The sequence below is a fragment of the Nestor notabilis genome, unplaced genomic scaffold, assembly GCF_000696875.1.
Source record: "Nestor notabilis isolate BGI_N333 unplaced genomic scaffold, ASM69687v1 scaffold6979, whole genome shotgun sequence".
In the NCBI taxonomy this organism is placed as follows: Eukaryota; Metazoa; Chordata; class Aves; order Psittaciformes; family Psittacidae; genus Nestor; species Nestor notabilis.
Genome location: NW_009942284.1, coordinates 6,206 through 30,382, shown reverse-complemented (window position 1 = coordinate 30,382; position 24,177 = coordinate 6,206). Strand labels below are relative to the sequence as shown.

General features: G+C 38.0%; 1 protein-coding gene across 1 annotated transcript in view; it reads right to left on the bottom strand.

The window, feature by feature from the left end:
* Window positions 1-841: 841 nt before the first annotated feature.
* The window catches only part of PSIP1 (PC4 and SFRS1 interacting protein 1), a 29,541-nt gene continuing 6,205 nt past the window's right edge, over window positions 842-24,177 (bottom strand). Inside the window, exons 4-17 of the mRNA XM_010021310.1 lie at window positions 20,776-20,892; window positions 18,090-18,200; window positions 17,552-17,614; window positions 15,279-15,399; window positions 13,402-13,477; window positions 12,392-12,617; window positions 11,652-11,770; window positions 9,465-9,520; window positions 8,174-8,244; window positions 7,163-7,264; window positions 6,265-6,484; window positions 3,909-4,020; window positions 1,271-1,373; window positions 842-1,207 (exon numbers count right to left, since the gene is read on the bottom strand). Coding sequence (XP_010019612.1) covers window positions 1,310-1,373; window positions 3,909-4,020; window positions 6,265-6,484; window positions 7,163-7,264; window positions 8,174-8,244; window positions 9,465-9,520; window positions 11,652-11,770; window positions 12,392-12,617; window positions 13,402-13,477; window positions 15,279-15,399; window positions 17,552-17,614; window positions 18,090-18,200; window positions 20,776-20,892 — 1,458 coding nt within the window. The 3' untranslated portion in view covers window positions 842-1,207; window positions 1,271-1,309. The remainder of the gene's footprint in view (window positions 1,208-1,270; window positions 1,374-3,908; window positions 4,021-6,264; window positions 6,485-7,162; window positions 7,265-8,173; window positions 8,245-9,464; window positions 9,521-11,651; window positions 11,771-12,391; window positions 12,618-13,401; window positions 13,478-15,278; window positions 15,400-17,551; window positions 17,615-18,089; window positions 18,201-20,775; window positions 20,893-24,177) is intronic.

Below are 24,177 nucleotides of genomic sequence, written 5' to 3'. Positions count from 1 at the left end.
AAGGCCTGTCAACCAGAAATAACGGGACTTCTCAGGATGTAAGGTCCTGCCATTTTGGTTGTGCTGCAGTACTGAAACTCTGTTGAACAGTATGAGTTAAAGTACTGGTCTCTACCAGGCTGTAATCCTGGTTTTCTGTTGCTGCCTTGAAGGCAATGCAGTACAAGGTGATCAGTACACCTGGAACACCCTCATCTCCCCTAATATCCCCATAACAAGATTCTTAGAACTATTAAACTCTAATTTCTAATCTAGCTGGCCTCTGACAAATACTGTTTTCTATTCATATACAAGCTACTTCTAGTTCTGATGTTAGGCAAAGCATATGTTTGAAGAAAGAATTTTCAGAGGACGTTATAGCTGTTACGTTCCCTTTCATGCCTTTAGGAGTTGTTCTTAACATACTCCACCAGTGTTTCTGCTAAAATGCAAGTTCAAAATCCCCAAGTTAATGCCAAGGCAATAAAACCAAAGTAGAACTAAACCCAGACACCTGTTGTTTCTCTAGATGTTTTTGTCTATACAAGCCTTTTTTTATCAGTTTAAATTCTTTAAATTTCATGAAGTGTTTAAGACTGTTTTCTAACCAATGTGAATCAACAGGTTCTGTGGGAACACTATGTTTCTTTCTAGTATACTTATTATACCAAAAGCATACCATAAAGTCACATTGCAGTAAATTGGCACAAGTTTTGCAAGAACAGACCTAAACTTCTTTAAAAAAGGTGATTAAGTACTTAACTCATACATTAACATTTTAACGGCTATAAAAAAGCTGCTCTCAGCTCCTACAAAACACAGTGAAAAGACATCCCAACAAGAGTTGAAAAACTATGCACAAACAGAGGTCAGTATCATAGGAAGACAAGAGGTTTTATACAAATGAAGCAAGTGGGCAGTTAAAAGTATTTACACTTTTCCCTGCTGTTACCTAGACAAACATACAGTAGTCAGGTAAAAATATACTACCACTCTAAGTCCTGTAATATGTAAGTATTTGTCTTCTAACCAATTTTCACCTATCGAAATGTGTTACCTGTTAATACTGGGCAAAACTATTGGCAAAAGTGTTTAAATACTTTTAAACCATGATTAAAGAGACTTTTATTCCACAAAATTTAACTTTAAAATACTATGCTTATAAAATTACTTAGAACTTTCGGCAGTCTATAGATTTCAAATGCAAAACTTAACAATCCTCTTTAATGTGTATTTAAAACTTTCGGCAGTCTATAGATTTCAAATGCAAAACTTCAAAAATCCCTTTAATGTGTATTTAAAAAAAAAAAAAAAAAAGACTGGAGTGGTATCATTTGCTTTCAAAGGCAGGATCCTTTGCTGGCTTTTCAAGCTCTCTCTCTTCACCACAAGTCCTAGAAACAAAACAAGGCAACATTAATGACCATATAAAAATGCAGACTGCAAGACTTACTCCAGATGCATTTGTTCAGTCTGGAGTGAGTGGTGCTGACGTACAAGCAGCAGTAGATGAAGGACCGAAGCAGGCTGAGGTGCCAGCCGTCTTCTGACGGCAGCTGCCCCACCACCCATATGCAGAGCTAAGTGGGCAGCAACTAACACCAACCACGCTGATGTATGTGACTGGCTGTGAAAGGCAGTCCTCAAGAAGTCTGTGTTCCATTCAGGCAGTCCTCCCTACTCTGCTGGTCAGCTCAAGGAGCACTCCAGCTTCACATACCCTACCAGTTGTAACTTTGCTTAGTAGTTGGGAATAATCCTCTGGAAGCGGTATGTATGTTACCACATGAGAACAGAAAGATGTTCTTAAGTGCCAATCACTTAAGAAGTATTAAATTACATAACTGCTGTCTTCCAAAATTTCTGAAGTACCATCTTGCTTGGAACGCTGATAATGTGCTCATACTTGGTTTGGTTACTGGTTTCTCACTTCTAAGTAACAGAATACTGCAAATAAAAATGTATGAAAAATACTGAATAAAAGGAATTTTGTATGGTGGACAGACAGCAGTCTGTAGCTTGCTTGAATTTAGTACAGGTATGTGGATGCATTTCTTAACATGCAGGGTATGTGCAAAAGGCATTACAAACTCTGGTTTACAGCTGAGGGACAGCAATGAGTCCAACTGCGCCCAAGCAGCCACACAAGAATTACTTGTAAAGTGGGCTTGTTTCTTTGCTTACGTAGGTGGAAAAATGGGTTGGAGTGCAGAGTTGAAGGCCATAGCAAACACCACACACAATTAAAAGAGATAAATATTTATTAGCAGAACATGACACCCCCACTGCCTCATTTGTGGAAGAGGTACTTGCAAGTTTCACAGATACAATTACTGAAGTTTTAAAAATATAAACTGTCTTGCCTCAAAGTCGCTTGTTTGAAACACTTTTTATAGTCAACAGCCTTTACCAGGCATGGTGCATAGCTATCTGAAGATCTGCCTTGAGTTTCTTCTGACCAGTGCCCACTGAAGTGTCATTCTCAGATTTTTAAATCACAAACATAAAGAACAAATCAGACTGAGATGGTCTCTCTGCCACTCAATAATCCTCACGTTGGTCATGTTCTGCAGGAACAAGGAAAAGAGTGGGCCATGAAAAAATTCTACCTTGGAGAACCAGTTTAGTAGTCATTTATTTTTAAATACTTGGCCAAATATATTCTTTTATTACTCTACTGCCTTGCTGGCAATTTCAAGTAACTTGGGTGTTGCCCCTTCTTAGTACCATAGTGTGACCTGGCCAAATCACCTATTTAAGCAGTGTGCTAAGCTGTGTAACCTGTGTTAGGAACCTATGCTTGCACCTTCATTATGTTCCCACAACACTTTTCAGACCAAATGACTCTCAAATGTCACTTCTGAAAGCCGTGTAATCAGAAGTTCTGAGGCTGCCTCAGTACGTACCACGTTCATTTTCATCTGCAGGGCATTTTTTGTTTTGTTGTTTAATTTTACCTCATTGTAAACAGCGGTCAATATTCAACTTATTTGCACAGTTTAAACTCGTCAGCCAGCCAAGAGAACGACGGGTGTCCTGGTTTCCACCCGGCGGGAGGAAGGGGGTGGTGAGTGAATGGCTGTGTGGTGTGAGTTACCAGCTGGGTTAAAACACACCAGGCAATTGCATTTTCTCCTGGCCTGCATGAAGACTGTGATGAATGGAGAGCTTCCTTCAATACGTATGGCTGCAGAAGTGCTCACACAAAACAAAGTGGTACTTCACAAAGCAATTCAGCTCAAGGGTAATTGTAGGCCTTTTCCTCAATGTTTACTGAATTCTATTAAGTACTTCTCATACTCTACAAGAGATTCATCGCTTGCTCTTCTTTGCAAACCAGCATTTTTCAGTGAGGTTAAGGTTTAAGTACTTACCTCCTGACAAATTCAAGCGTTCTTACAGAGAAGGTAAATGCATCGACCCCTCTGAAATGTTCACAGTCCAGAGATTCCACAGGTCTAAAAGTTCAAGCCTGCAGTTTACCTGCATTTGGGCAAACCTACAGCAACTCTACAGAACAGTAATTAAAATGGCTTGTCTATTGATTAGAATACATGATTTCACGAAAAAATTGATAAATCCCATTAGTTTCTGTAAGACTTGACTCAGGGCTCCTTTTCTTCCAACTTAATAGCATCAAGTAGTCTAAAACACAGGAAAAAGCCACGTGACTTGCAGGTTCTCCCCTAGCAGGACATCCTGCCAGTTTTTTCTGTAAGTCTCCACTGTAGCAGTGAGTGAAGTACCTTTAAACGTGCTCATTCAAAACTTTATCAGAAGATTCACATGCTATTATCGTTCTCAAAAGTTGAGAAAAAACTCTGTAAAGAAAACAGTACCTCAACAGGGTTAATTAATTTTAATCTACTGCTGTTCTATGTTTTGCTAGAGCAGAAAAAATCCATAGGTCAGTTAGGTTATTAACTCACTTTTTCTTGCTGCCAACTTCATGCCTATCTTTCTTGTCCTCAGCGTTCTCTCCAGCTTGTTGTGACTGGCTGGTGTCTTGAGCTTCAGACCCTCCATTCAGAACCTTTGAACCTTTAAAATGAAAGGGGAAGAAAACAGTACTGCAGGCAGCACAGCTGTGCTATAAAAAGCCCAAGATAATTTACCTTTATCAACTCAAGCACTATAAATGTTTTCCTCTAACCTAGATGCTCAGCAGCTGAAACAATACAGAAAGCAGTAATTTATACAACTTCCAAAAACTCCATGCAATGAGCTTCATCCCGTAATTTTAAGAGGGGGAAAATAAAGTGTGTATATTCCATGCAATTTCAAGTTGTTCTTGTGCTTGCTAGGCTACAGGTAATAGGACTAATGTTTATATATATTCTGAGCACTGAGACAATCTACTTCAGCAGTAAATTCCATTTTCCACTCTAATCTGGTCAGACAATTTTGGGGGATAACTGGAAGAGTTACTAGTTCCATGGATTCTTGTTTACTCTCAACTCTAACAAGCATGTATGTAACCAAGATATAACAAACAGTATGTATAAAATAGAGTGAGTTTCAAGTTACAGCATGCAATTGTCAAGCAGGAAAACAAAAGCACTATGTAGAAGCTGTACTTAGTGAAGTCAAAGGAGGAATATTTAACCCTTTAAAACTTCTGTAATGAATACATGTCTTGCTCTGTTATTACATGCCAGTGGTTTTTGAGTGAGTTACTGAGGAATGTCACTACGTCATTCCCGTTTTATTTGAAGTTACAGGTTTACAAAAAACTGCCAAACCTCCATTAAGCTACCATGCTACAGAAAAAAAAACCCCCCAAAACAAATAAACAAACAAACAAACAAAAAAATCAACAAACCCACCAAGACACTGCTCATTTGAATACCTGCAGGCTAAGAGATGCTAAAAAGCAAACAGGATCATTTTGAGATAACATGCTAATAGTCGATCTGAAGTTGCTCAGAATCAGTTCTGAACTTGAATGTCATGGAGGAATTCAGTGAAACAATGGATGCTGTAATTCCTTGTTACAAAGTAGGTAGTCTGAAGCTGTACTTCAGCTGAAGTACAACATGCTGTAATTGTGCTTTGTACAGATAGGAAGAGTTCAGAGGTTCCACTTTCAAAAAAGCAGAAGTACAAACTTAAGGAACCAGAATTTCTCTTCGTAGCAAATAAAGAAAAATCCACTTCCATGGAATATACCCTACTCTCATTAAACTAATTACCATTCTCCATTTGACTAGGCAACAATATGGTATTTCAGGGTGTTCTTTTTAAGTCTAGTGTTAACCTTATCTGGAGTAGCTTCACTGAAGTGTTAGCGGTGCTGATCACTGGGTTAGGGAAGTATCTGTGGGGAACCTCCACTACATCACACATACTTCCCTCACCACAAAATGGTTGGATTTTATTATCTTCCTTGCTTTCTTAGCAGTTAAATACAGTGGCATTTCAACTGCGGTTATTCTGAATCCCTGGCATCCTCCATCACCTCAGTTACAGTAATTTGTTTATTCCAGACCCAGGTGGTGTAACTTTCAAACTATTTCCTGTAATGCTCTGAGGATTCAAGTTCAAAGGAAATGTAATTTCTTTCCAGTGTGTATGGAGATCAAGGATGTAAATAATTTTAACAGGTGGGTAGAATTTCTGCATCATCAAGGACATAAATTCATTTGACACACAGCTTTCCAGTGTTTATCTCTACCTAAGTTATTGTAGAGCATTCTTACTCTGGGAGGCTTTCAAAATCATGCTGTAATTGTGCAAATGCTCATGATTAATCTGCAGTAGTACTGCTAAGGGCATAAAGGCCTATTCTCCCTTAAATACTGATTGTTTCTTTACTGTCAGATTGAACTATTAAAGCTGCATCACAAAGGTAGCATGTAAGTGGTTAAAAGCTGATACTACACATAGTTGTATGTGTGATACAGGAAGAGTCTATGAAGGAAATTAAGCAGTTAAACCAAAGGTGGAAGTCGAGGCACCAGAATGTTAATTAAGCAACAGAAGGTGGTATGTTATTCTACTTCTTTGGTTTTAAATTCCACATGGCAATAAAATCAGACAATTTACAAAGTACAAGAATGCTAAAATTCATGCAAAAGCCTCTGTCTTTAGGCAATAAAAGTAAAATAGCCACAGAAAACATGAACTCTTGAACTTAAATGTTAGTTATAGTTATTCTGAATGTGTCAGAAACGCAAAAGTTTTAACAGATGGGTAGAATTCCTACATCAAAGGCTTTTTTAAGCTGGCTCAAACTGATGGAGACTAGGTCTTTTATGTAACAAGAAGCTAAAAACAGTGACTCACCTGTTTGGTCCTTTTCCTTTTCTGTTTTCTTGTTTGCTCCTTTCTTCCACTGTTCTTTGGTTTTGTTGGCTTCCTCGTGCTGCTTCTGCTCCGCAAGTGATTTATTTAGTACTTGGGAAAGAACAGAATCTCCTTCCCCAACCAGAAACATGGTCTTGAACTTGTTATACAGCATTGTAGATTTCTCCATGATAACTTGGCTAACTTTGAATTTCCGTATCTGAAATCAAAGTAATAAAATCATAAACTCCACTTAGGAATTCACCCATGTAATTTCATCGTGTGCTAGATGAAAGCCTTCATTTAACCTGAAGTGAGATCATAGTCTTGTACACTCTCTGAAGTATCACGGAATCATAGAACAGCCCAGATTAGAAGAGACCTTGAAACAACCAACCCTTGCGGGAGAGAGAACCTGTATGAGGTTATCAAGCACCCTGTCCAATTGCATCTTTAAAGCCTCCAGCGATGGGGACTCCACCACATCCCTGGGGAGTTTGTTCCAGTGCAGGACTGCCCTGTCAAAACAAATTTTGCATTGAGATATAACCTCTTCCAGTGCAACTTGTACCTATTGCTCCTTGTCTTCTCCATATGGCTCCTTGTAAGGGGAGGGAAAGCCTCCATCCTCTTTGTAGCTACCCTTTAGGTGCTGAAATACCGTGATGCATACTCCCCCTCCCTAAGACTTCTCCAGGAAGAAAAGACCTAACCCCTTCAGTCTTTCCTTAGAGGGCAGGTTCTTAAGCCCTTCATGGCCCTCCTTTGGACCCTCTCTTCTTTGTCTGCACCATTCTGAATTGTGGGGACCAGAACTGGACACAGTATTCCAGCAGTAAATAGTGCTGATACAATTTAAGAAAACACAGGTTACTGTGATTAACATTGCAGATCTCACCTTCTTTAGAGTCAGAATCATCTCTGTATGTTTCTGAGCTTGTTGCATTGTGACTTGAAGGGATGCAAGCTCATCAAGAGCCTCAATACACCTGTTCACATCCTGTATATAAACAAGAAGATAGTTTGAAGACTTAACTTACATGTTGATAGTCCTTAATTAGCCATACTAAATTAATTTCCTTGCTCAGGGATACCTTGCTGTAATATTCTTAATTTGAATATGTGCTTAGCTTTAGAACAATCGATACAGCCAAACTGGCAGACAAGAACGACCATCAGTTGCCTTTCAGCTACTTCCCTAACAAAAGCCAATTTTAAAAAATAATTTTACACTTTCAAAATACAAACTGGAGCTTTATACCACTTTCACACTTCTAGTGCTTTTGTGCTTGAAGCTGTTCTCTATCATCAGCCTTTTCCATACATAGTTTTTCCCAAATGACTTGCCACTGAAAGGGTGGCAAAGCACCTTAAGTGGCTTTCAGTTAATACACAGAACTGTATCTTTGTGGATTTCTCAGTTAAAAGTTTGATGAATGACAGACTATGCAGTCTGTCATTACCCAGAAGTAATGATGTGTTTGGAAGTTACCATGCTCCAGAAGCTTCCTGGACTGCTGTATAATCCCCATTTTGTCCCTTCAGCAGATACCATGATGGTTCAAGATTTCCCTTCCTTCCGAGAGTCTGCCACTGCCACACTCACTGTGCCCTTCTGGTGCTTCTGCATGGCTCAGGCTTAGCTAGCACAGATGCTTCATTTGACAGAATTCTGTTTGAATGTTTCTGGTAAATTATTTATTATGCAGTATTTTCAAACAAATCCTTTTTTTATTGCTGACTTTGATCTTTTAATGTCCATAGTAACCTCATTTAAGCAGCAGTTACCTTTCAAACTGACAAAATCCCATTCATTCTCAGTATAATTAAAGACAAACACACATACCAAATATCAAGTATTTCCTACTGGAATTATACATATAAATCAGTTAAAAAAATATATACTTACAAGATTATCAATTTTCAGGGAGTTCTTAATTTCTGCATGTATCCTTTGAAGCCTAGAATCCATTGATGTTTCTGAAGATTAAAAATAGCACGCATGAATATTTGATAATCACATGAGGTTTGTTTTTACAGCAACCTTTCTACAAACCTGAACTTCACATAGAATGCAGAAAAATATGGGCAGGCACTCCACATCAGATAATGATGCAGGTGCACACATAAACCAACCACAGGGCTTATAATCAGAAGCAAAGTACTTAGCTTTTTAAAACTGAACACTCTTAGCAACCTACAGAGTTTTCTCCTCAGGAGTTAAAACTGAACATAATCTTCTATTTCAATATACAGCTGTCACCCTCTACCTGTGGCCCAGGTTAGAAGTAAGTTTCAATAAACGCTAAGAGTTAAAAGCTGGAAAACCTTTAATGACTGGCCACCTGGATACTGATGGGTTTGTTTTCAGTAAATTGGACATAATTCAAGTTAAGAGTCGAAATCCATCCAAATAAAATGCTCCAAGTACACATGCTTCTGCAAGAGTGAAAGATGAATAAACATGTCTATCTCCAATTCACATGCTGAATGCCTGTTCGGATTTTTTTTTTAAAATACACAAGTGGTACGTGTTCTGAAAAATGCTGCAAGCAAACAGTTTCCTTCAAGTCTAGTCTATCATGTATGGGTTTGGTAACTTTTGCTCCCCACCAGTAACAGGTTGGTTAGAGTCCATGCCACTGGATCTGCACAATACTACAAATTACAGCCAGTGGTTTGGATTGCCCTTAAAGATGGGAGTACTAAAAAAGGAATGACTTACCGTTACGAAGGTTAGTTTGCAAGTGTGGTTTAGTAGACAAGACTAGAGCAATCTGAATCTAAGCCTCTCGCTTAGGAAGCCTTCTCTTAGTAAGAGGTAGTATCTAAATACTTTCAAGAGGTCCCTCAGATTATTGTGTTTTGAGGAGACAGAAAGGAAAAATACCAGAACTAAGGAGATCTGGTTCAAAGAATAAGAACTTTCGTATCTTATTCACAATCAGACGAGATCACCCAAGTTTATTAGCTTGAATGACAGTAAACTGGGTATAGCAAAGACTTGTTCTAATGCACTGAAGAATGAACATAGAAGAACAGAATGCACTGTTTCACAGACCTGAAGGAGGCAGTCATGGATCAAACATCTCTGACTGAGCTCCCACAGACACCCTCAGTAGTAAACTGTCTTATGCAGGCAGATAATTTTGTTCAAAATTTAAGATAACCAAAAAGTAGTCCAGAGAAGCTAAACTAACCTCTTTTCTTCTCCATCTTCTTAACTTCTGCTTTCTTGCCTTCTTCTTTATTCTGCCTATTGGAAATATTGAAGTGTTTTTGCAAAGTCATAGACTGTTTTTCAGTCTTCCCCCCCTGCTGCCCAATTTTTAGATGAGAGGCAGTGTTTTGAGGTGTTAGCATGCAAAACCCACAAAAAGCCAAGTTCTGGTTTTCAAAGACCAAAATAAGTTAACAAAATTAGCTGAGATACTGCTGATAAGTCCTCCATAGTGATAGACAGTTTTCCCTAGAAATGGCAGATCAGAAGTATTTTAAAAACAAGTCACATTTCCAAACTGTATTTTGCTTTGGTTGCATGTACAAATTGGTTAAATGGCATTGTATGGAGTAACTGGCAGAGAAAGAAAATATTCTTATGATGATGATGAAAAGACTAAAACTACTTGACATTACCACAGGGAATTCTGGAGAGATCAATTAGTCATAGTCAGTTCCTACGTGACTTTTCTCATATAATTGTGTAAGTATCCTACAGCTGACCATAAATGTACCTGTGATTTAAATATTCTTAAAGCTAACAGTAATAAAAGAACAACAAGACAACTTACTACAAGTTAACTGAAATATCCTGGCTCTTTCTCTAGTTCTATCACTAGAAATAAAGCTGGGACTCAAGAAAAACAGACCAAAAACTTTTTCCCATCTCAGTCAGCATGAAGACAGGCAGAAATCTTTCAAACAAGCTTTTGAACTCGGTTCAGAGAAGACTGTGAGCCCCTGTTTAGCAGTTTGTCTTCTTCAGTCTTCTCCTACTGAAGACTTTTAGAATTTGCGTATTTCAGCACACCATAACTAAATATTCTGTGACTGATTTTCCTCCTTCATAGTAACATGCATCCATAAAATATCCAAGATGGCATGTCTGTCATCTTCCATTCTCCTTTCATACTCTATCCAGTTACAGAATCAATAGTTTTAAAGTATGTAAGACTATTTTACTTCAACTGGCAGCACAAGCTCAGACCATTTAAATGGTACATGTAAACTTTGTGTATATACACAACTGTGTACAAAGCACCAGTATCAGACTTACGTATACACTAATGAAGTAGCTAAAAGACCAGCAAATGGAAACTACGCTGATGAGAAAAGTAAATTAAAAAAGGGCTATCAACCTATATTCAGTTTATTAGCAAAGGAACTTGAAGACAGCACAAAAAGAAAATCTTTCTACTTTTAATCAATATTGAGTTTTGTGGTATTAGTCATCAGCTATAATTAATTATGCATTCATTAGCTACTACTCCTTTATCTTACTGAAACAAAGGTCTACACAACCCTCCAATGCATAAAATGACAGCTATTTAGAGACTTGATTATTACAACCAAATCAGTATATGACAGTTTGATTGCAGAAATCATCACTATGTGTCAGATTCAGTGATATATTAAGCTGCAAAGATGCTAAGGGCAGTTTAGTATCTCGGGAGTTGGAAATCATAGAATAGTTAGGGTTGGAAAGGACCTTAAGATCATCTAGTTCCAACCCCCCTGCCATGAGCAGGGACACCACACACTAAACTGTGTCGCCCAAGGCTCTGTCCAGCCTGGCCTTGAACACCGCCAGGGTTGGAGCATTCATAACTTCCTTGGGCAACCTATTCCAGTGCCTCACCACCCTCACTGTGAAGAACTTCTTCCTTGTATCTAACCTAAAGTTCCCCTGTTTAAATTTAAAGCCATTCCTCCCGTCCTACCACTAGAGTCCCTAATGAAGAGTCCCTCCCCAGCATCCTTGTAGGCCCCCCTTCAGATACTGGAAGGCTGCTATAGGCAAGTAGAGTAATCATATTATCTTTCCAGAGGAGTGACAGGAAGAAGAGAAGAAAGGGCTAGAGAACAAAAAACCCCAAACTAGATTCTTGTTAATGAATGTGAAAATAGTAGGATTTTCTTGTGAAAATGGTGAAGAGGACCACTGTCCTAATCCTTTTTCTCTGAATTGTTACCTTGTTCTTCCTTTCTTCTGCCTCACCCCCTTCAGCTACCAGACAGAGAAGGAAATGTTTTCCAGGTAACCCTATGCATTCCACTACATGATCGAAAACGCGTAACTGTGGACTAATAGGTTCTACCAGTTCTCAATCTAATGGATCCAAAACTTAAAGAAAACTTGCAGACATCACATGTTAAAACATACTCACAATTCAGATTCTGTCTGTTCCTCTTGCTTACGCTTTCTTTCTGCTACTTCTCGCTCATGTTGACCTTTTACAATGTTTCTCCTATGAGCTGCCTGAAAGCTTCTTCCCCCTTTTTTCTTCTGTTTTTATTCGCAATTTTAGCATTGGAAAGAGAAAATCAAGATTATTAAATCATTGTTTCCGTAACAGATAAAGCTATGCACACTATCTTTGAAGCAACTCTGCTCTGAGGAACAACCTCACAAGAGCTGGCTTTCCCAGGAACTAAATAAAAGATCTCCACATGTTGGTAAGCTCTGAATTTCTTTAGTTCTTTCTCCCTTTCTAATAGAAGGCAATATCCTAAGCACCAGAACAATGAAGACATTCCAATGACTTGCTAGGAACAGCTTTATACCTTTCAAATACCTGATTTTGAGCCAAATATTCTCTTAGGCACACCCAAGTAAAAAAGTCTGCATTCTAAAGAACATAGATGGAAAAAGCCTTTTGACAAAGTAACTGCTACATTTAGAGCCTTCATTAAAAAAGTGTTCTAGAAAAGATGCTTTTCTTGGAAAGTACCAAGTAAGTTCCTGAATTATTTGACAAAATGAAGTTCTGCAACTTTTATTCTACGTATCTATACCAACCACACACAAGTCTCCAGCCTTTACTAAGGTCAAGCATTAACTTCAAGAAAGATTTTCAGATACTACTTTCCTCTATAGTAAATATATCAGGAAAGCAAAACTATATACCTTGTCACCTTCTTGTTCTTCTCCATCATCTTCAGAATCAGAAGCTGATGCAGAACCCACTTTTGCAGCATTCTTCCTTTTTGGTTCAGCTTCTTTCTTTCCTTCCTTTTTGTCAAATTCTTTCTTTGATTTCTCCTCTTCCTTCTGACTTTCCTCATCTTTTTTCCCTTGCTTTTTGGGCTTGTCTTCTGGTCCTTTTTTCTTTGGCTTCTCATCCTCATTAACACTAAAACACAAACAGATTTAGACACTGTATCCATTTCCTACAGTGAGTTTAAAACATTAAAACATCACATTCTTCTAACAGTCTTCTTCTAAAATTATAGCCCATCTATGCAAAAAAAGGGGCACTAATGAAGCTAACATTAATCTACATGTATAGATCCAAACCTAAGAAGCTAACACTCTGCTCTTCCCATGCATATGTTTCTGCAGGACCAAGAGTGCATACACTGTAAACTAGTTTTATAAAGTATTCTTTATAAATACTTTATAAAGTATTATTTAAAGTGTAGATATACTGAAACTGTACATCTGCTTATCTATGAAAAATTACACTAATGCTCAACCCTTCCTTCAGTTATTAGAACCACTGAGGACTTGACACAAGAAATGGAGGTAAAAGCGGTGCTGGAATTCCATTAGAACAGATTTCTGAAACAAAAATATAAAAGAATTCAGTATTTTCATTTTGCCTATCTTGTCTTTTGTCTTAGTAAGTACCTTTTCCTTTTCACTCAGCGTAATACAATTATATATGGAATTTTGCACAGATTTTACAGGTTAGGAAGGTTAAGATCTTCTCTTGTTCCAGAAATGTACTACCTTGAATTATGTACGAATTACCTGAGCTGTGAATGACCACACCAACATAAACAGTATCTCATACTAAATGCTAACGGGGCAAAAATCGTCAGGAACTCAGTAGTAATTATGAAGTCTTAACATAAGGAACAACACTGTTTACAATGAAGAAGCTTTATATTAAGAAACAAAACAGAACAACTCACGAGTCACTCTCTGACAGACAAGATGGTTTCACCAACTTGGGTCTCCCTCTTGGTTTTGGAACCTTTACTTCAGAAGCTAGTATTTACAGAGAAAAAACAGGTTAGTCCACAGCCACCATCTGCTTCTTTTATATACGGAAAGATTCGTACTCAACAGACAGAAGCTACACTTAAATCGAAACATATAACTTAACTTTGTTATTATACAAAATTCAAGTGTTAAGTGAGTACCAAACTTTAATCAAGATCTCTTTGAAAAATTAGAGGGTTTTTAGCTGATTGGTAAATTTAAAAATTTGGTGGCTTTTTAGACACAGGCTCCAACTTCCAATTCTTGTGGGTTTTGCCGCCTGTGCAATTAGGATTTGTTCCACATGTTGCATAACTAATATAAACAAGCCTCAAGTTAGCGAATGAGAAAGTCTAAACTTAAAGAATGGAAAGAAGTCATTTAGTGTCCACATTTATGCAGTCTGTTTGCCTTTTAGACGTATCATAGGTCTTCCAGTGCTTTTTTATATTACTTTTAAATGTACCATGGGGCTTCCATCTCTTTTCTTGATAACAAACCACTGTAAAGAAGTTCTACCACCACACTACAGTACAGAGCAAAACTTTATATTTCCCCAGACTCACCTTATTGTTAAGAGTAAGACATATAGTGTATCTGCCTTCCTGGCACTCATATCCTTCAAATACTTGCATGACACCACAGTGAACATGTGGTTAGGAAACCTAATACTCTGTTTTTAAACTCCTGCTCATGTTAGCATGGAGCACTGTTAAGCAAGAGATGCCCGCATCGTATCAACACCAGAAAAGGCTGCACAGTATATCTTATGAAAAGGTATTTTATACAGGAGGTGAAAGCATCTCTTACAGATCCTTGCCTGCTCTCAGACAGTAGTTAGTAAAAACAAAAAAGATTTTGAAGATAAACACACATGCAAATATTAAAAATGTACATTTAGTACATGTAATAAAATGGAGGGTGGGAGAGGGAACTGAAGTAATACTGAATTTCCTCACAGCTTCCAAGGCAAAAGTAATTAAGTCAAGCGAACCGTGGTTGCACTTTGTAAAGTTATTTTCGTATTATCAGCAGATGCAGGTAAGTATAAATCATTTGTTTCCCAGACTAGATGCTCATACAATATACTTAACTGCTGCAAGAACTGTTTTCTGATGAAGTAGTTAATAATTAGTTCAGGAATATCTGCAAGCTTACCACAAAAATTCCAATGAATTAGATCACTGCTGCTTTGAAAGAAACAAGCACTGGAGAATCATCAAATGGTTCTAATTATACATTTCGGGGAAAAAAAAAAAAACCAACAAAAAAAAACCCCAAAGACCCAAAAAAGCAGTTATATCTTCTTTTCATTTGTCTACCAATCTACACAGACTGCCTTCAACATTTTTAAACAAGTTTCTCCACCTCTTTGTTTTTATTGTCCTCTGAGCTCCACCTACAGGCTCTGTATTCCCTCAGTTCTTTTCCTTCTGTTTTATGGATATTCTAACACAATTAAAGTATTTTACAGATCTTTAACGAGACCTCCATTAAGGTCTTAATGGAGCAAAACCACACAAAGCATTCTTACTATGTATCTGTAGTTTAGCAGCATTCTATGAAGAAGGCTTTTCTAAACATACTTGTACCCAAAAATTTGTCTTGTTTACAGGACTGAGCATTAATGCTAACAAGTTAAATCCATTTATGTTCCAAATTCATCAGTTTGAGACAAGGTGTTAAGCAAAGACTGCCTTTAGCATGAGAATATACTCTGTAGTACTTGAGAGGAAAGTCATAGCTCTCTCAGTAATTCTCAGATATTTCTTTGGCGAAAAGCAGTAAACCTTTCTTTTGAAGTTACCTGCTGGTCTTCCTCTCTTGGGGCTTACTTTTGGAGACACTGGCCCAGGAGTTGCTGCTGTCACTGCTGCTCCTGCTGTTGCCACTGCTGCCACTTCCTCGGCTTCAGGTTGTTTTTCAGCCTAATTTAAAGCAAGAATTTCACAACTGAAAATATCACAGGGTGCCAATTCATCAATTACTTTCTTAAACAATAGTTTTAAACTTCTAGAATAAATTATTGTGCTATTGCTTCGATGCATGGGAAAGCAAAGTTCATTAACAGTATCACTGATTTCCGCATCTACATACCATCCCTACCCATTCATTCATACATTTCATGCAATTTCAACCAGCCCATTAATCTTCAGAACAAACTATCCTGATATAACAAAAGAAAAATATTATTTGTAAGTATGTTTAAGATCAACACAACAGCATGCCAAAACCCAGTTTTAAGCAGTTAATATTTTTTTCCCCATATACTAATACTCCTCTTTTAGAAGCTATCATCTCCTCTAGCTGCATCAAAGTATCAAGCCAGTAGATGGAGATACTCAGAAAAAAAAGAAACAAACCCCCCACCTCCTTCCGGTTTTACAGATGATTATTCACAGTGAAAAAGCTGGAGGTTGAACTGCACTAACTAGACAACTACCCTATCTACAAAGCCATTTGGGGGATAGCAGTGTGTGTAAAGACAAAAGAAAATCTTCATGAAAGGATACAAATCTCCTTGAAGAAACATTCCATCCAGATAAAAAGAATTTAGAAAAATCCCAACTGGAGAAAATATTCACAGAGCTTAGTGTACTGGATGCAGGAGCACCATCTAACAGCAACAGAAAAGTTATGGGTAAATACATATTTATCTTAATGTTCTTTGTGGGCACCTACAATAAAAGATAACTTGGAAGAACAGAGACAAACTTCTATCTAGAACAGAGCAGAGGTACATCTCTCGTATTAACTGTGCTTCGCACTAGCCAACAGAGGGAGTTTAAATGAAGACAGAAAAACACCTGCTAGAATGCTTTCTTACAATCCCAGAAAAAGAAAACACCATGTTTCTTAAGGCAAGTAGGAAACACATTCAAAGTCATGTAACTGCATAGCCAACTCTTTTCTGACCTATAAGCACATACCATATCCCTTGAAATACAGTTTTTCTGTTCAGCAACAGCCTATAGTAATGCTAACACATAGAGCACATGCCAAAGAGAAGTCTGTCAGCTAAAGCTAGTAAACTGACAGGAAATCTTTTTAGGCCTGCAGTACCTTATGATGCTAAAAAAGCCCTAAAACAAAACACACCACAACTGTATGATTTGAGTGCTTTTTGAAAAAGCAAAAAATGAGATTGTCTTTGTGGGTCTGCATCAGCTGTGAGGGTTCTCTCCCATCTGCAAACTGAAATCACAAATATACATAGTCACAGACATTTTTTCAAGTATTTCAAAAACGTTGTTTCAGACTAGAAACTTTCTTTAAATTTAATTTAGGTTCTTGTAAACTTACTCTTCTAAGTAAGGTATACTTAAAATCGTATTTTTTAAATACTCAAGACATTTTTGTAAGACCACCCAAACATGTACCTACCTTTCTTCCTGATGCAACTTACCCGTGACAAACATACCAAGGTCACAATTACTTTGCACTCATTCCATCCCTGCTGTCAGCACTAATGTGACAAGTTAAATGGTTTCAAATTAAAATAAAGATTTGCCCCACTTTAATCTAGTTTTTAGCTGTGTCAGTGCCCTGATGTGGCTTGCTCTGTGACCACATGAATATGAAGGCTGGAGCACACCAAGCGACCAGCTCGAAGTGCTTCTTTCAAAGTTAACTCAAGTTTTTCCCAGGTTGAAGAGACTACAAAAATCACAACCTCTTAAGAAAGGACAGTAGTTCAGTGTGATGAATGTGTTAGAAGAAATTTTCAGAGCTTCAAAACAGACTACTTATTTTAAAAAAAACACAATTAGTGGCCTAGCAACAGTTTGTATCTTATTTTCTCTTACTTGCAGTGAACTGTTTAGGAAAAGATGGGAACTCCCTCCTCTACATTAAGATCAAACAGAATTAAGATTTGTGGAACACACTCTGTGGAAACTTTCATTCCTATAAATCTTTCAGACATATGAAAGGGGGGAGAAGAGTATCAAGCACTTCAACTTACGCATAATCTGTCATTAAAAGAAATAATATCCTTACTATTTCCAAATAATAATATCCTTATTATTTCCATCACATCCAAAAATTCCAGTAAGGTGAAATAATTAAACATATTGTTACCTTTCTTTTTCTTCCTCTTCTAGCTACTTTAGGAAGAGAAGCATCATTTGTTTTCACCACATCCTGTGAAGATTAAAAACAGTGCTAAGTCTTAGCAAAACAAAGATGTATCTTACATGATTCTAAGTTTTTTTTCCCCAATGAAGCCTGAAGCACATTATTTAATCTGTAATATATATGAAGTCACCTCCTGCTCTTAAATTATGAAAATCCTGGATACGTGGTAATCAGGGTTTGGTTTTTTTTTCCTGAAATGTAACAAAAAAGAACCAAGTAATATTCTGTTTTAAATAAATATGTAGAAATGTTTTAACTGAACTTACAGACAAGCTAGACTAGAATTTTTCTCTGCTGAAAGCTTCAATTCCTGTTAGCTTCAATGAGAGGTACAAATATGAGTGAACACATATGAAGTTTTCTGTCATTAAACAGCTCCTGAGACTGCCACAGCAGTAGTAACGGTAGCTTCTTAGTACTCAATACTAGATTTACGTAATATCAAGATGCTCTTCAGCACAGAGAAAAAGCTTTCACGTACTTCTTTATTACTGTTTTTTTCAGGAGGTAGATCATCTTCCTTTAAAGTATCCAGCTCCTTTTCTTCTGTTTCAGCTTCTGTAGGCAAGTTATTATCCTCTTTAGGTGACAACTGCAAAGGGAGGCAACACAGTTAAAAAATGCATTTAAAAGTATTTCATAGTGAAAAGAGAACACACTAACAACCATTAGGCTGCTTTTCACTTTAAAAAGCTTAAATCTGTACATACACTCCTTTCTTAATACACCTTAAGAGCCTAAGGCAGGATCACTTTCTCCAGTACACAACTGCAGACTGTTGTCAAAACAGGTCAAAATACAGCAATGTATTACAGTAGAACTTAAATTTCACTTTGTGTTCATGATAACATAACTATACTTTTTCACATATCACCATTACATGAGTACTTCTAAGTGTTCATCTGGATCGCTGTTTATCTATTACACACAGATGGATATCCAAGTCACAGACCACAAGTAACAAAGAATATCATTCTACTAAACAAAGATAATGTAGTAAACAGACCACAAACAAGTTGCTTTATGAGATACTAATTAGTGACAATTGGTGTCATCTAATCTATGCCCTTTTTCCTGTCTCGTGGGTTTTTTTAAAGCTTAAAATACTAATTTTCATTTTAGATGAGCAATTAAGACTTGAAAAATCAAGAGTCTGTAATAATTTACTTGAAAATAATCAACATTTTCTTGCAGCCTATGTATGTGCGCGTTTTTCAGGTCTTCAGTTCATTCTCTCAACTTTAATGCTATTGCATTATCCCATCTGCAAGCATCTTGAAGCACCTTCAATGAAATTCCCTTTAATGCAGCTGCAGCTCTTAAATTTCAACACTGAAGAAAGCAACTCACACACAAGGCTGTGAGGCAATGTTCCTAATTACTTGAAGACATGATATATCACTGAGTCTTTTTACAGATTACAACATGAAGACAGAAGGATAACGGGTACACTAAACCCACAGGAAACCAGAGAACAATGACCAGTTAAAATGTTATTGCTACATTAGTATCAGAAGAAAAGGAGTAAATTTGCTCCATATTTTGCCTTAAACTGATTAACACTAATTATAGAATCTATGTAAAAAGAACTATTCAGGATCTTCCATTCCACCTTTGTGTTTAAATGGCTCTTATGTCTTCCTGTTTCTCCTTCACAGTGCCAGCGCAGGACAGGCTGAAAGCACTTTCCATGAGAAGCATGAAGCTTATGCCATAGCCATTCCCACTAGCTCATGCCGCTTGCTGCATAAATTCACAGTGAAGCAAACTGATGAACTAGTCCAGTTTAAAATCTATATATCAATGTACTACTAGTACAATTTTTCTCCACTCAAAGGTCTTTTTTTTCCTCTTGAAAAAAGAAGCTATTACAGCTACTAGTAATATGTTAGTATTACTAATTAATCCTACATAATCCTACCTAAGGAACATCCACTATGTATCCGACACATTGAAAATTCTTCAGTTGCAACTGTGAATCAATACTAAAGGACAGCCAGGTACACCTGGCTAGAAAAACTACATTGAAACTTGGCAAATCATCGAAAGGAAAACAGTCAGAATCAAGGCGCGCCTATTCGAAATAGTTTGACACCTAATTTAAGGGCACTGCGCATCCTGTAGAACAGTAATTTCCAGAAATGAGTTAGAAATAAATGAGATACCATAAATATATCAGTCCTATCTGCACAATTCTTGTCATTTTAGGATTCTATTCTCCTTAGAAAAAACTGAGAAGAGATGAAACACATCTGTTCCACACCATAAGAGAAATAAACCCACATGAACAAACCAAAGCATTAAAGGATAAAGTTCAAAGCAGTATGTTACACTAGTATCATTAAGTGTACAGTAAGCTGCTAAGAAAGTTCACCTCCTACAGTATGAACTATGGACAGTACCAATAAGCTGTTTCAGACTAAAGTGTGTCTTCTTACTGTGAATACAATAGATTTAAGATAACACAATCTTTTTTCAGAAGTATTCTAAGGTATGCACACATTTACGAAGCAAAGCTGAACTCTCTGTATAAAATACTGTATACCAATTACTCACAGATACCTTCCTGACTCAAGAGTCCAGTGATGCAGCTATGAAACCCTTTAAAGCCATTTATATCCTAATTAGTCCATTAGGAGTGTGGCCTGTTTAAAACTGATTCTTATCATCTGTTCAGACAGATATGCTGCAGCACTCTTTCAGCCCAGACGGTACGTTATGCTCTGTTAGGATTTTCAACAAAACCCCTCATAATTGAAAAAGACAGTCATACCTGTCTACGGTATTAAAGTCTTCAAAACCAGAAAGGTAAACCTGAAGCTAAATCTCTGTGATCATTTCCACCTTCTCCTGACTAGGAAGTACTGTAGGAATTTAGCCTAAGTTACCTTAAATTCAAGTCTGAGAAACATAGATCGGTAAAGAAATTAACTTTCAAAAAACACGTACAGCACCTTAAAAGGTATGAAAAATATTACTGTATCTATATATATATACTGAATATATTACTTAAAAGGACAAATATATGACTACACATACATCTGAAAGAAGCAAAGGCAAGGCAGTTACAACAGTAAAACTCTTAAAATATTTAAGTAAAAACTTGGCAATACAATTTTGACTTACAAGCCTTTCTGGTAAAACAAAGCATCAATTCAGTCACTCACTTTTGGGACAGAATTCTTTCTTCTTTTGGCTCCTGCTTTTTCTTCACTCCCCTCAGCAGGCTCCTGAGTGCTTTCTTGAACAGTTTCTTTGATAGGAGGGTTAACGGCTGGATGGGACTTCAATATAGAAAAACCAAAAATGAAATCTAAATCCCTTCCTGAACTACAGAGTAACATCACTGAGAGGTGTTCTATCACGTATATTACAGAAGAAAGCATCATGCTAAGGAAACCCTTACTAAAACTACAAGCATATTAAAATATATCTTACATATTTTATTTCCACACTTTTTTGTTCAAATTGTGTTTTCATACCAAATTTGCAAGCTCCAATGCTAGAACAACTTATTTTCACAGAAAAACACTGCAATGCAAGTTTTTTCTTATTCAGAATTTAAAAGAAGAAAGTTGGTTTTGGCCAAATACAACTTGTGATGCTACTGCCTGCAGTTTTGAATGAGGTATCAATCCTAAGTGAGTCAACTACCTGTTCCTGAAAACATAAGCAGAAAAAAAAATTTATAATAAATGCTAACATTAAAACATGGAAATAGAGAAGGTAAAGCCAAAATAACTTTTTTATTATTATTCCATTGCATTGTGGACAGCATTCTCACTCTTAAATATTAGTGCCTTCAAACAAAGCTGGCAGAACTGCCCCCAGCTCTTAATTTTTCCCCCACTGAGGAAGTGGTTTTGGATTTAAGCCCAAGCCACAAGCTCCTTTCTGCCTTCTACTTCCCTTACTAGTAGTTACAAGCAACATCTGCAAAGTATAAATACTGCTTTCAGAACATTCCAGCCAGTTCTAGCAGTTAAACAGAAAATATGGCTCTCAGAAGGACTTACCAAGACAAAATATACCAAATAAAAGGAGAGAAAAAAAGCCAAAAAATTGCAAGAAAATCCCTCTATATAAATAGCTGGTAAGTTTGTCATTTTAGTATTAATCTTGTATCCAGAATAAAAGCTCAATTCTGCCAACATCTTCAAGTGCCTCTCTGATCTCACCTCCTGTGTGGCCCAACACAAAATGACCTACTCATGCTAAATTCCTAGACTCTTGTCTTTCCTGCTACCGCACAGTGCTTACGCTGATCTTCTCTTGCACACTGTACCCAGAAAAACAGCTGGTAGGTGCTGGCACGCTGCATGGAACCCGCTCAGAGAGTGCCCTCAGCTCGTCGCAAATCCCAGCACAACTGGGATTGCCCCTCACCAAACCCTGCCTATCACACAGCACATGGGCCTCCCCCAACACAGCTACAGGGAAGAGCAGCTGCCTGAAAAGAGCTGGAGAGATGCTGCAGCAGAGATGATGCTGTAGGGGGGTGCCTGCAGAGGGACACTGGAAAAAGGAGGCACATAACCAGTCACCCAAGTTGAGGTTCCAGCCCAGAGGTGCTGTCCGAGCAGAGACAGAGTGGGCAGATGGTACACCTCTGAGGGGACTGCAGCCCACAGAGGAGCCCATACCTGAATTACTCCGCAAGAAGCAAGGAACAGCAAAAGCGAAGTAACCATTACACGCTGGCCCCAGTGTGCTGCCATCACCTCACTCAAGGGGCTGCTGCGATGTACGGCGAGGGGACTGAAGACCAATGAGAGAAGAGGAGAGGTGGCTAGGGGAAGCCAAGGTGTCTTCTCTAAGTGTTTGTCTTTGTTTCATGTTACCAGAATTGGTAACAAAAAGCTTATGTCAGTAGACCAAATCGTGCGAAATTCTGTGACACAGGCGTTTTCTTGCCTGTACCATACCTCTTTTTGGCAAAGACAGGAAGGTGGAGCCCCAGAAGCCTATTTCAGCCACTCTGCTCCTTTAAAACATGTACAAGCTTCCCCACAAACTCCCAATAAAACTGCCAGAATACTTAGATCAACCACTCGAACTTCCTTTCCTTCCCCGACTAAAACACCCAGAAGTCCTACCTCTCAAAAACCCCTCAGCTGTTAGTTTAGACAGCCACAGAGCCCGTTATCAAGCAGATAAGCACCTTCTTGTATTACCACCAGGGAGGAACCGTATGCACTTGTTTTTCCAGCTTTGAGAATAGGATGCTAAGATAACATCCTGTCCTGGTTTCAGCTGGGACAGTTAATTTTCTCCCCAGTACCTAGTGCAGTGCTGTGTTTGGCTTTAGTCTGAGAACAGTGCTGATAACACACCAATGTTTTTAGTTGTTGCTCAGTAGTGGTTATCCTGATCAAGGACTTTTCAGTCTCTCGTGCTCTGCCAGTGAGATGGGGCACAAGAAGCTGGGAGGAAGCAGAGACAGGACACCTGACCCAAACTAGCCAAAGGGGTATTCCATACCCCAGCGGGTCATGCCCAGTATAGAAACTGGGGGGAGTCACCTGGAAGGGACCAATCGCTGCTGGGGCCGGGGCTGGGTATTGGTTAGCAGGTGGCAAGCAATTGTATTGTTTATCACTTGTGCTTACTGTTTGTTTAGTTGGGTTTTTTTTGGTTGGGTTTTGGGGGCTTTTTTACCTTTTAGTTTTGTATCTCTCTCCTTGTTATTTCCCTTATTATTAGCAGCATTATACTGTACTTTTAGTCACTGGGCTGTTCTTATTTCAACCCCGTGGGTTTTACATTCTTTCAATTCTCCTCCCCATCCCACCCAAGGCGGGTGAGTGAGACGTTGCGTGGTACTAAGTTACTGCCTGGGTTTAAACCATGACACATACTCATGAACAGCAAAGCTGCAACATCATCAAATGCCAAGGGAACTAACAGGAACATGAAGTAAGGTACCTCTGCAGTCTTATCACCATTAATTGTATGCTATCCTGCAAAGTACTGAAGAAGTAAAGCTCATTTCAGCACATAAGCTGAAACAAATAAAAGCAAAACTAGAATCAAATATCACACCACAATTTTCTTATTCCTATAAAAGTGGGATGTTCCTCCATCTTATCTATAACCCTTGGCAGAATGGTGACATAGTATTTCAATTCTAAGAATTAAACCCAAAAAGTACTGCTTTGAGAACAAATACAGGAGATCCATGACTGACTGACCTGAAATCAAACACGCTCAAAGAAACTCCCTCTAAAGTAGCCTTACTGACAGTTTTATTTCAGACCAAGTAACACTTCACCTGTTTTACATCCTGATTTGTTTTACAGAATGTCCAATCTAGTCAGCCATTTGCAGATGTACTCCTTCAGTACCAACAAGAACTGCCCACAGGTAAAAACAAGAGCTGGTTAAACATTAAGGGCTTGGTTTGCTCCAAATCAATTTTTATTTTAAAAACGCACAGCACAGGGTGGAAAGAGAAGACTATCGATGAAAGGCTTTCTAGAGCCTTAAAGTTAAGGCGAAAATTCGTAAGAAAATTTGCACAAGTTTACTGCATTACTTCATTCATTCTGTATTTCAGTCTCGTCCAGCCT